General features: G+C 39.3%; 1 protein-coding gene across 1 annotated transcript in view; it reads left to right on the top strand.

The window, feature by feature from the left end:
* Window positions 1-54: 54 nt before the first annotated feature.
* The window catches only part of MAP1LC3C (microtubule associated protein 1 light chain 3 gamma), a 28,805-nt gene continuing 14,983 nt past the window's right edge, over window positions 55-13,876 (top strand). Inside the window, exons 1-2 of the mRNA XM_082471352.1 lie at window positions 55-9,187; window positions 9,294-9,349. Of these exons, the coding sequence (XP_082327478.1) occupies window positions 9,130-9,187; window positions 9,294-9,349 (114 nt within the window). The 5' untranslated portion in view covers window positions 55-9,129. The remainder of the gene's footprint in view (window positions 9,188-9,293; window positions 9,350-13,876) is intronic.

Here is a 13,876-nt window from a genome sequence, read left to right as displayed (position 1 = left end):
AAAAGATTAGGAAGTGACAGATGTTGAAGATGAGGCAGAAGGTCCAATATACAGATAATAGGAGTCTCTGAAGAAAAAAACCCCTATTTTCAGAAAACTTTGTTAATTTTTAAAAGATTTGAAACAATATTTTTTAAATGCACTATTATACCCAAGATTATTGATCCAAAACTGCCAACATGAAGACATAAGTGACAGCAAGTTACTTTAATGAAAGGAAAAATCCTCTGGGTAGGCAAGAACACCAAGTGACATGTAAGAAAAAAAAAGATGATCATCAGACTTTTCCACAATTATTCTTTATACCTGAAGAAAATGGAGTAACGTGTTAAAGATACTCAAGGGAAAATGTAAGCAAAGGCTTTTATGTTCAACAAAATCGATTTTCAATTATAAAGGGCACAAACTTATCAATCGAACAAGAATTTGGAAAATACTGCTCACTAAGCTCTTCCTGAGGAATCAGAAAATAACTAAAATAGAGAAATAGCACCATAAAGATTGGTGGTGACCATCAAACATAGTGACTTGTACAATTAAAAATTTGAGAGCTAGAAGGGAGAGTATGATATGCAATGGCTGTATGTCCAGATGACACAGGTAGTACAACTACAGAGGAGAGACCATATGCAAAACATTTGGTTTAGCTCATAGTAGTAGTCTGATATTGTTATTTTAGGACCATTGTGTATATAATGTGGGATAGAATAAGTGAATATTTATGGGATATTTTAATTCATCACCAATTTTCTTGAGAACCAAGATTCTTAATGTCTAGAGAAAGGAGATACAGATAAAATACAGAACAGGTTAATTTTTTTTAAATGTAGTTATAAACTTGAGTTGGGAGTACTGATAGAGACTTATGAATGTATATACACACATACTATATATATACATGTATATACATATATATACACACTGAAGAGACCCAGAAAAAAATTAACCAATCCAGTACCAATGAGCATCCCTATCACTCAGCTTGTAGTCTTAAAATACCATTTTTCACCGAAAGAAATGAGAGCTTCTTGGAAAAATAGTCTGGAAAGGAAGTGTAAAAGACAAGCCTGGGATATCTTGTTGAAACAGAAGCCTTTACTGACTACTAATGTAATTTCAAAATGATTAAGGAGACACCTGAAGAGGCCCCCACTGTCCAAACATGGGAGAATTTGATCTTGAAAAGATAATAATTGTTTACTGGAACCCATCATAAACATATTTTTAAAAAATTGGTCACCTTCAGAGGATGATGGAATATCAATTCATTATCTTGAATATGGGAAAATAAAAGGAGAGATATCAGGCATTTTCCCTGTCTGTACTGTACCAATGGGTAATAAAACAAGATAAATCTCTTTACTGTTCTAATAACGAAAAAGAGATAATATCACCATTTTGCAACCCCCAGTGGATTAATGGATTTAGGCTTTGAGCATCAGCTGCTATTAACATCATAACTAGACATTTTATGTCTCATAATGAAAGAACTCAGCATCCTCTGTAGTCTTGCCAAGGGATTGGAGATGAGTCTGATCATTCCTCTGGATCCAGCTGCCGAATTGCAGGAAATACAGAGGACAGAGGAACATGTGGGACTGCAACATGAGTGTGCAATTAGCAAAATCCAGTCTGCAAGGAACTGCAGGTTAAATGCCCTTGGATTCTCAACAGATAAATTGTAAGGAAAGGGATGGAGAGGAAAATTCCATATTAAAAAAAGGACAGAACTAAACTAGATTATTTAGGGATGCACATTCTGGTGATTAAACAATAGAGAAATACAAAGAAGTGATAACTATAAAATTTAGGGTGGTGGTTACAGGGGGTGGGGTGGTTGGACATTGATATTAAAACAAAGCATGTGGAACAGATTCTGGGAATTGCTGGCAAAGTTTTATTTCCTGGGTAGTGTATTTTATGACAGAGTTTGCTTATAATATAACTTACCAGGCTATCCATATCATAAAGTAAAATGTTAGCCTTATAATTTATTAAGCCATTTACTTGTTTTGTGTGGTCTTTCATATTTTCTGTTTTACAGTAATTTTTTAATAGTATTAGTATTCCATCAAATTGAAGACATAATTGATTGTAAGATGCATCATTATTTTATGTACCATTGGAAAAAAACTCCATCAACTTTAAGGTACACACTATTCTCAAAAATGTTAAAGCGTCTACCTTAGGATAGAGGAACTGCAGCAATTCGATGCCACATATCCTGTCCCTCATGCACAAAATCAAGCAACTATCCTTATTTCCCAAAGTTAACTCTGGACAGTTGGCACCAGACAGCCTCTGATCCTGAAAAACATGAAGCACAGCTGTGGGAAAGGTGAGGTTCAATGCTGAAAAGAAGGGGTAAAGTGAAAATAAACTGAGCAGTATGATTCCCAGTCCCATTTCCCTATGTAGTTCCCATTCTCTCTTCTTTTGGGATTCCAATTGCACATGTTAGACTGCTCAAAATTGTCCCACAGCTATTAGTGCTGTTATGATTACTTTCTACTCTGTTTTTGTTTTTCAGTTTGGGTAATTGTTATGAACCCATTTTCTAGTTAACTAATTCTTTCCTTGAGCTTTTTGTTTTTATTTCTAGCATTTCTAATTTACAGTTTCCATTTCTCTACTGACATTCCCCCAATCTGCTCATGCACATATTATCCATATTTTACACAAGGCATATTACCTATAGTTATTTTAAATACCTTTTCTGGTATTTCTAATATCTGGGTCATCTCTGAGTCTGGTTCTATATCTTGTGTCTTGACATTGTTTTCCTTTTCCTTGTTTTGTGTGTGTGTGTGTGTGTGTGTCATTTTTTGATTGATTTGCATGCCATATGTTGATATAGAACAGTAGGGACTGAAGTAAATGATATGCCTGGAAATGGGCATGCCTCTTCCACTAGGGGTTAGAGTGTGACATTGTAAACTCTCGTCAGGAGTTTAACTGGTTTGGGTTTGTTATTGCTATGACAAGTGCACCACTGACTTCAAATTCCTCTAGTGTGGTGCTAGCGTTTTTCGTTTTGTTTGTTTTTCAGTGTTCCTGCTCCATCCTCAGTTTTTAGCCTTCCTCATGCACTTGTGCCTCATAAGGGTTCTGTCTCCAACCCCTCGCCCCTCTGCAGCAATAGACTGTTGTTGCTTGTTACTTGTTGCTTGTTTAATGACTAGATGCAGGCTGAGGGTAATGTAAAACTATGTCAATTATACTTGACTTTACAATCCACTACAGAAAGTGTTATCCACCTTTGTTTCTCAACCCCCAGCAAGTTCCTGGCAATATGGTCAGCATTCCACATTCTTATTAAATGGCTTATGGCTACCAGGCACTGTATATTGTATAGCACCTGAAGTCTCTCTAAACACAATGTCAGTGTTTAACACTTGTTGACTCATGGTTTAGGGGAGGCAGAAGAATAACTGAATTCCAGATAGGGATCAGAAGATTTGATTTAAAATTCTGACTTGCCAAAAACCCGAAGTGACCTTGGGTAAACCACTGAACCTTTGTTGTCTTCTTTTTCCTCACAGGACAAACATGAGGGGTTGACCTCTAACTCAGAAATTAAAACTCCAAAATTCCGTGAACCAAACAGTAAATTCTTTGATTTATGAGTAACTATTTAAAGACTGTTCCAAAAGCTCCACAAGAGGGCAGCTCCTCCACATTGCTTAAGGTCTGAACAGAATTCCACATGCTTTTAAGTCTATTTTAAAACTCACCCTAGTATACAATGTTTTACTTTTGTTTCTTTTAATAATACAAGTAGGGCACAAAATATATTGTTATAAAAATTCCAACATTACAGACCAACTTCAAGTCTCTTTTGATTAATACCCCCAATCCTAATCTTCCCTGTTGTCCGATTGGTGGGTATTTTATTTTTTCTGAAGTTTTGTTTTCTGTGACTTCTTTTATTTTTAATTTATTTATCTATTTTTATATGTCAAGGCCTTTTATTTTTTAAATATCTTTATTGGAGTATAATTGCTTTAGAGTGTTGTGTTAGTTTCTGCTCTACAACAAAATGAATCAGCTATATGTATACATATATCCCCATATCCCCTCCCTCTAGAGCCTCCCTCCCACCCTCCCTATCCCACCCCTCTAGGTGGTCACAAAGCACCGAGCTGATCTCCTTGTGCTATGCAGCAGCTTCCCACTAGCCATCCATTTTACATTTGGTAGTGTATATATGTCAATGCTACCCTCTCACTTTGTCTGAGCTTCCACTTCCCCCTCTGTGTCCTCAAGTCCATTCTCTACGTCTGCATCTTTATTCCTGCCCTGCCACTAGGTTCGTCAGTGCTGTTTTTTTTAGATTCCATATATGTGTTAGCATACGGTATTTGTTTTTCTCTTTCTGACTTACTTCACTCTGCATGACAGACTCTAGGCCCATCCACCTCATTACAAATAACTCAGTTGCATTCTTTTTTATGGCTGAGTAATAGTCCATTGTATATATGTGCCATATCTTCTTTATCCATTCATCTGTCGATGGACATTTAGGTTGCTTCCATGTCCTGGCTATTGTAAATAGTGCTGCAATGAACATTGTGGTACATGTATGTTTTTGAATTATGGTTTTCTTAGGGTATATGCCCAGTAGTGGGGTTGCTGTGTCTGTGACTTCTTTAAAACATAGTTTCTGAAACTAACTTTTTAAAATCCACATAAGATTTGAACATCTCTTCCTGTTAATATACATAGATTAGTTTACCATTAATTACTCTCTTTAGCTCCATAAAATGCATGTCATAATTTACTTATTTCTTAATATTTAGATAATGTTTTCAGTATTTAAACAATGTTGCATCAAATATTTCAATACTGCATTTTGGAAAAAAGTGAAGAACCTCTCGGTTTCATGGTAATTAAGATTTTAAAGCTAATTTATTAAACCCAAATAAAAATGTTTTAGTAATTTTATTAGCCACAAAGATATATAAAGTCAGTTTACAGAAAAGGGGCTAGAAGAGGGAGAAACACTTGACAGCCTTCCCTGGAAGGTTTACTCCATTTCATGGTATAAATCATTCTGGATACCATTCCTGTTACGGTGTTTCACAAGTGTAGTTTTGTCTTAGATAAGATTAGACCTAGGCAACAAATGGCCCAATTAATGCAGAACAGAGACAAGAAAGGAATGTTCAAGTGTGGCCACTCAGTGAGGGTAGGTTCTGTGTCTTGGTTACCTCTATATCTTCTACACTTTGAAGGAAATGTTTGATGGGAATGAGCCAGAGCCATTTATATGTCATGTACACAGGAAAAGTTAAATATACACGTGCTTGGTCATATTAGTTGGATATGAGTTGTACCTATAGCAAATATTCCCGGAGAAATAGATATCTCTTCTTTGGGACCTTTTTAGAATTTGGAACCTGACTGTGCTTGAATGGGGTGTATGAAATGAAGATAGATAAGAGGCAGTTGGGATGAGGAGGATGCTTTCCGTGACCAAAGCTTAGAGAAAGGGATGCACAAATATGTTTGCAGAAAAGTGAAACTAGCTTAACCAGACCATTCTAAAAATGGAAGTTTCTTAGGAGGCCACAGGGCCAATGGCCAGGTGTCTTCAGGAATACATTACAATAAATAATGAGGTGCAGAAAGCAAGAATTTGCCTAGGATCTTAGAAAAATGGGCTTGCAACTCCCTCTGTGGCTGATTCCATCAAGGCCTTCCACCTTCCCCAACCTGGTTTCCAAATTGTGTTCCAAACCCATATTAGGCTTATTTTCCCCTTTCTACTTTCCTATGTCCAAGGAATGCTTTGATGTCAGAACAGCTTTTTTTCCATAAGACACAAACACCTGCAAAGTTGACTCATGAAAGGAGACCAAGGAATATGACAGTGGATTTTTGGAGCTGTGGGGCAGGACGTTAAATCATTTACCCTGACATCCAAAGGACCTGAAGGCAGCCTACTCACCTTTGTTCTGGGATGCCATCTTTTGATTTCTGAAGTGACCATCTATGATGGTGTTTGGGGAGTAAGGAAGAAATAGTCTTCGCATTCGGGGGGATAGAGGGTGCATTCTTCATCTTGATCTGAACTTTGAAGATCTATACAGTGGGGTGACAGGCTGGCCATTTAAGAACTGCTGGGACGAGGAGGCTGCTAGAGAAATGTTTCAGAAAATATTTCCCCTAAGACCACAAGATTTTCTACTCCCAAGTTTTTAATTTAAAATTCCAGAACACATTAGGAGCATGGTTTTTGTGTTGTTCAAATCCCACCAGCTGTGCAATCCAGAGCATGTTATTCTGTTTCTCTGAGCTTCAGTTCTCTTTTTTCAGAAGAAATAATTGAGAAAATACAGGTAGTGATTAGCAAGCACAGTGTCAAACACAATAAGTGTGCTTCCTCCCTATTCCAATGAAGGATAATAGTGATGATGAAGACATTCGTGATGTTGACAAGCCAAGTCGGTTGTCCAGACTGACCTTGTCTTTTTCATAGACTGTGTTACCCCTCTGATCCTCAGGCTATTCATCAACCAAATGGTGAAAACGTTAATTTATGCTTATTGAGTTGTATGTATAAGCCATTGTTCTAAGTGTTTGCATATATTAACTAATTCATTTGATGCTCACAGTCCCACCGGGTAGATATTATTTTTATTTTTATTTTACGCACAGGGTAACTGAGGCAGAGAAAGAGGTTTATCAATTGGCACAAGGTCACACAGCTAGTAGGTGATAGATCCAGAGTTCAGCCCCAAGTGGTATAACTCCCAGAGCACACGTTTCTTGTGGAATATTGAAATATAAAATTAATAAAGAACATAGGGGTTGCTTGGAATATAATCATTGTGGTGGAAAAAGTAGTGATTATGTTAGACGCCTCTCTATAGCTAGGGTCGTATGATTAATGTTCATCAATGGAAGGTGAATGAACACTCAATAGGTACCACCTTAAGCACTTTAAGTCTGAGAAGGCTAAGTGTAAGTGTGTCTTTTCCACCTATTTTTCTCATCTGACCTTGTGGAAACAAAGGACTTTGAGATGACAGAATTGCAAGTGTAAAGCAGCCTACGCACCTGAATTTCTTCTGAACAGTGCCAGACGGGGAGCCTCCTACATGTACTGCACTGTAATGTGGGTGAGAATGAACCTTTTTATGTTTAGCTATTAAATTTAGGGGTATATTTCTTACTGCATAGCCTATCCTAACTATAGAACCATTTAATGGTAATAATGATTACTTTTCTCAAATAAAATATAAGTAGCTATGAAAAGGAAAATATTATAAAGTTAATATGAAATATGTAGTATTCTTTCTTCTTGAGCAATAGAAAAGACATTTTGAAAGCCCAGAGCTTAAGGGATTGGTTAGATGATATTGAGTGGAGATGGGGAGGAAGGGGGAGTTCAAGAAAGGGAAGAGAAAATGGTCCCAAGGCAATCATGTCTTTGTGGAAGACTGTCAGACCATAACTGGATTCTAGCACCTCAAGTCATTGCCCCAACTTACTCCACTGGGCCTGTGTAGGGTCGGGGAAGGATGCTGTCCATGGAGGAGTGGCTCTAGGTTCTGGAGGCCTTCTAAGACACCCTTCTAACTACTGAGGCCAAGTTCCATCTCCTGCCTCTGGACTAAAGGACTCAGAGTGAGTCCAGCAACTAGTGTCCTAGTTTCCTAGGCAGGGAAAAGTGAAATTAAGAAAAAAAAAAAGGAGAAGTTTTTAAGTAGTTATGTAAAAAGCAGAATAACCTACTTTTCTTTCTGTCCCTCAACAAAGCTGGAGAACGTTTGGTCACTTTTCTCTATGTCATCATCATTAGGCTGAAGAATTTTTAATGTCCACTGTCCTGCATGGAATGGAACCAGGGATGACCCGTGAAGATCATGGTACCTTCAGAGACAGCGGAGAAGATCCAAATGGTCCTATTTATTCTCAGAACATGCATGGTTCTGAATAATACAGAGGGACCACTGTGCTCCTGGATGTGAGGTAAGGAGGTGGTCAGCATCAAATGGGGAAGCTGAATCACTAAAATCATAATTAATGCATAAAAGAAGCACGATGGTGTGGAACACCCTGGTCTGAGAACAAGGAGAATTGGGTCTGTCTCTGTCCATTTGACCCTAGGCCAGTGAGTCAATTTCCATGGATCTCAGTTCCATCGTCTTTTGAATGCAAGATCCTGAGTATGATAATAAGTGTTCTACACACATTCCTAGACCTACACACATTTACCTAGACCATGTAAAAAATATGACAAAATATGTTGGTAAGCTGCAGAGTACAATACTACTTTGATACACACCTGGATTTTAACTCTGGCTTTACATCTTTTTATCTGGACAAATTACTCAACCTTTCTGGAATACCTATTTCTTACTGTGAAAAATAACAGCATAGGGACTTCCCTGGTGGCGCAGTGGTTGAGAATCTGCCTGCCAATGCAGGGGACACGGGTTCGAGCCCTGGTGTGGGAAGATCCCACATGCCGCAGAGCAGCTGGGCCCGTGAGCCACAATTACTGAGCCTGCACGTCTGGAGCCTGTGCTCCACAAGAAGAGAGGCCGCGATAGTGAGAGGCCCGTGCACTGTGATGAAGAGTGGCCCCCACTTGCCACAACTAGAGAAAGCCCTTGCACAGAAATGAAGACCCAACACAGACATAAAAATTAATTAATTAATTAATTAATTTTAAAAATAAAATAGCAGCATATTTCAGGGTAAGGTGAATTGATCTTCAGCTTGCTTCATTACTATAGTAATAAAATGTCCTCACACAAGACTGTTTCTATCCATAACGCCTTAGCTCACAGGACCATTTATATTGAGGACCAATGCTCTATATCATAAATCTTAATTTCTTTAGCAAAGACAAATTTTTAAATGACAGTGAGCGAAGTGACTTTCTTTAACCAGAAGAAGGTGGCTGTTCCATTTCCATTCTCAGAACTGACCTGCTCCTGCCCAGGGAGGGGGAATGGGGAAAGGGAGGGTTGGAGAAGGCTGATGTCACACAGCCCTACATAAAAGCCTCCTTTGGGATCCTGCAGGCAGTTTGGAAGCAACTGGAAGAATGAGTTAGGTCCTGGTTGTGAGATTTTTTGTTTTTTTAATCACACACAGACACAGCTGTTGAGCAAAATGCAGACTCCACAGAAAAGCCCAAGCCTCAGACCTTTCAAGCAGAGAAAGAGCTTAGGTAAAGTTCTCAGAATAGCTGGGTTTTGGCCCTTGAGACAGGGAGAGAAGAAGATACAGACTTCTGTTACATGCTGATGTGTTCATTTAATCTTAAATGTTCACAGCAACCAGAAGAGAGGAAGTTGCTGGAATCCGAGTGAAGTTCCCTGGCAAGATCCCGGTAAGACATTGAACTCCTCAGGGGACACCTGTGATATCCTGTTCTTTGAGAAAATAAAACCCAGGGAGAGACCTTCAAGATGGCAGAATTGTAAGACGTGGAGATCACCTTCCTCCCCACAAATACATCAGAAATACATCCACATGTGGAACAACTCCTACAGAACACCTACTGAATGCTGGCAGAAGACCTCAGATATCCCAAAAGGCAAGGAACTCCCCACATACCTGGGTAGGGCAAAAGAAAAAAGAAAAAACAGAGACAAAAGAAGAGGGATGGGACGTGCACCAGTGGGAGGGAGCTGTGAAGGAGGAAAGGATTCCACACACTAGGAAGCCCCTTCGCGGGCAGAGACTGCGGGTGGCGGAGGGGGGAAGCTTCAGAGCCACGTAGGAGAGCGCAGCAACAGGGGTGCGGAGGGCAAAGCGGAGAGATTCCCGCACAGAGGATCGGTGCCGACCAGCACTCACCAGCCCAAGAGGCTTGTCTGCTCACCCGCCGGGGCGGGTAGGGACTGGAGCTGAGGCTCAGGCTTCATAAGTCAGATCCCAGGGAGAGAACTGGGGTTGGCAATGTGAACACAGCCTGAAGGGGGCTAGTGCACCACAGCTAGCCAGGAGGGAGTCCAGGGGAAAAGTCTGGAACTGCCTAAGAAGCAAGAGACCATTGTTTCGGGGTGCGTGAGGAGAGGGGATTCAGAGCACCGCCTAAACGAGCTCCAGAGACAGGCGTGAGCCGCCGCTATCAGTGCAGACCCCAGAGACGGACATGAAACGCTAAGGCTGCTGCTGCAGCCACCAAGAAGCCTGTTTGCAAGCACAGGTCACTCTCCACACCTCACAACCCAGGAGCCTGTGCAGGTTGCCACTGCCAGGGTCCCGTGATCCAGGGACAACTTCCCCGGGAGAACACACAGCGCACATCAGGCTATTGCAATGTCACGCTGGCCTCTGCCGCCGCAGGCTCGCCCTGCATTCCGTACCCCTTCCACCCCCCGGCCTGAGTGAGCCAGAGCCCCCTAATCAGCTGCTACTTTAATCCCGTCCTGTCTGAAGAAAGAACAGATGCCCTCAGGTGACCTACACGCAGAGGCAGGGCCAAATCCAAAGCTGAACCCCAGCAGCTGTGCGAACAAAGAAGAGAAAGGGAAATTTCTCCCAGCAGCCTCAGGAGCAGTGGATTAAATCTCCACAATCAACTTGATTTACCCAGCATCACTGGAACACCTGAATAGACAATGAATCATCCCAAAATTGAGGAGGTGGACTTTGGGGGCAACGATATATATTTTTTCCTTTTCTCTTTTTGTGATTATGTGTATGCTTCTTTGTGTGGTTTTGTGTGTATAGCTTTGCTTTCACCATTTGTCCTAGGATGCTGTCTGTCTGTTTTTTGTTTTTTGTTTCTTTTAGTATAGTTTTTAGTGCTTGTTATCATTGGTGGATTTGTTTTTTGTTTTTTGTTTTCTAAACGTCTTTATTGGAGTATAATTGCTTTACAATGGTGTGTTAGTTTCTGCTTTATAACAAAGTGACTCAGCTATACGTATACATATATCCCCATATCCCTTCCCTTTTGCATCTCCCTCCCTCCCACCCCTCTAGGTGGTCAAAAAGCACCGAGCTGATCTCCCTGTGCTATGTGGCTGCTTCCCACTAGCTATCAATTTTACATTTGGTAGGGTATATATGTCCATGCCACTCTCTCACTTTCTCCCAGCTTACCCATCCCCCTCCCTATATCCTCAAGTCCATTCTCTACGTCTGTGTCTTTATTCCTGTCCAGTCCCTAGGATCTTCAGAAAATTATTTATTTATTTATTTATTTTTTAGATTCTATATATATGTGTTAGCATACGGTATTTGTTTTTCTCTTTCTGACTTACTTCACTCTGTATGACAGACTCTAGGTCCATCCACCTCACTACAAATAACTCATTTTTGTTTCTTTTTATGGTTGAGTAATATTCCATTGTATATATGTGCCACATCTTCTTTATCCATTCATCTATCAATGAACACTGAGGTTGCTTCCATGTCCTGGCTATTGTAAATAGAGCTGCGGTGAACACTGTGGTACATGACTCTTTAAAACTATGGTTTTCTCAGAGCACATGCCCAGTAGTGGGATTGCTGGGTCGTATGGTATTTCTATTTTTAGCTTTTTAAGGAAACTCCATACTGTTATACATAGTGGCTGATCAATTTACATTCCCACCAACAGTGCAAGAGGCTTCCCTTTTCTCCACACCCTCTCCAGCATTTGTTGTTTGTAGATTTTCTGATGATGACATTCTAACTGGTGTGCAGTATCTCATTATAGTTTTGATTTGCATTTCTCTATTGATTAATGATGTTGAGCATCTTTTCATGTGTTTGTTGGCAATCTGTATATCTTCTTTGGAGAAATGTCTATTTATGTCTTCTGCCCACTTTTGGATTGTGTTGTTTGTTTTTTTTTTGATATTGACCTGCATGAGCTGCTTGTAAATTTTGGAGATTAATCCTTTGTCAGTGGCTTCATTTGCAAATATATTTTCCCATTCTGAGGATTGTCTTTTAGTCTTGTTTATGGTCTCCTTTGCTGTGCAAAAGCTTTTAAGTTTGATTAGGTCCCATTGTTTTTATTTCCATTTTTCTAGAATGTGGGTCAAAAAGGATCTTGCTATGATTTATGTCATAGAGTGTTCTGCCTATGTTTTCCTCTACGAGTTTTATAGTGTCTGGCCTTGACATTCAGGTCTCTAATCCACTTTGAGTTTATTTTTGTGTATGGTGTTAGGGAGTGTTCTAATTTCATTCTTTTACTTGTAGCTGTCCAATTTTCCCAGCACCACTTATTGAAGAGCCTTTTCTCCACTGTATATTCTTGCCTCCTTTATCAAAAATAAGGTGACCATATGTGCACAGGTTTATCTCTAGGCTTTCTATCCTGTTCCATTGATCTATATTTCTGTTTTTGTGCCAGTACCATACTGTCTTGATTACTGTAGCTTTGTAGTATAGTCTGAAGTCCAGAAGCCTGATTCCTCCAGCTCCCTTTTTCTTTCTCAAGATTGCTATGGCTTTTTGGTGTCTTTCGTGTTTCCCTACAAATTGTGAAATATTTTGTTCAAGTTCTCTGAAAAATGCCATTGGTAGTTTGATAGGAATTGCATTGAATCTATAGATTGCTTTGGGTAGTAGAGTCATTTTCACAATGTTGATTAATCCAATCCAAGAACATGGTATATCTCTCCATCAGTTGGTATCATCTTTAATTTCTTTCATCAGTGTTTTATAGTTTTCTTCATACAATTCTTTTGTCTCCTTAGGTAGGTTTATTCCTAGGTATTTTACTCCTTTTGTTGCAGTGGTAAATGGGAGTGTTTCTTTAATTTCTCTTTCAGATTTTTCATCATTAGTGTATGAGAATGCAAGAGATTTCTGTGCATTAATTTTGTATCCTACTACATTAACAAGTTCATTGATTAGCTCTAGTAGTTTTCTGGTAGCATCTTTAGGGTTCTCATTTCATCTGCAAACAGTGACAGCTTTACTTCTTTTCCGATTTGGATTCCTTTTATTTCTTTTTCTTCTCTGGTTGCTGTGGCTAAAACTTCCAAACTTATGTTGAATAATAGTGGTGAGAATGCACAACCTTGTCTTCTCCCTGATCTTAGAGGAAATGGTTTCAGTTTTTCCCCATTGAGAATGATGTTGGCTGTGGGTTTGTCATATATGGCCTTTATTATGTTGAGGTAAGTTCCCTCTATGCCTACATTCTGGAGGGTTTTTATCATAAATGGGTGTTGAATTTTGTCAAAAGCTTTTTCTGCATCTATTGAAATGATCACATGGTTTTTATCCTTCAATTTGTTAATATAATGTATCACATTGATTGATTTACGTATATTGAAGAATCCTTACATTCCTGGGATAAACCCCAGTTGATCATGATGTATGATCCCTTTAATGTGCTGTTGGATTCTGTTTGCTAGTAATTTGTTGAGGATTTTTGCATCTATGTTCATCAGTGATATTAGCCTGTAGTTTTCTTTCTTCGTGACATCTTTGTCTGGTTTTGGTATCACGGTGATGGTGGCCTCGTAGAATGAGTTTGGGGGTGGTCCTCCCTCTGCTATATTTTGGAAGAGTTTGAGAAAGATAAGTGTTAGCACTTCTTTATGTTTGATAGAATTCGCCTATGAAGTCATCTGGTCATGGGCTTTTGTTTGTTGGAAGATTTTTAAACACAGTCTCAATTTCAGTGCTTCTGATTGGTCTGTTTATATTTTCTATTTCTGCCTGTTTCAGTCTCAGAAGGTTGTACTTTTCTAAGAATTTGTCCATTTCTTCCAGGTTGTCCATTCTATTGACATATAGTTGCTTGTAGTAATCTCTCATGATCTTTGGATTTCTTCAGTGTCAGTTGTTACTTCTCCTTTTTCATTTCTAATTCTATTGATTTGAGTCTTCTCCCTTTTATTCTTGATGAGTCTGGCTAATGGTTTATTAATTTTGTTTATCTTCTCAAAGAACCAGCTTT

Source organism: Balaenoptera physalus (assembly GCF_965194825.1).
Source record: "Balaenoptera physalus genome assembly, chromosome: 1".
Classification (NCBI taxonomy): domain Eukaryota; kingdom Metazoa; phylum Chordata; class Mammalia; order Artiodactyla; family Balaenopteridae; genus Balaenoptera; species Balaenoptera physalus.
This window is presented reverse-complemented; position numbering and strand designations above follow the sequence as displayed.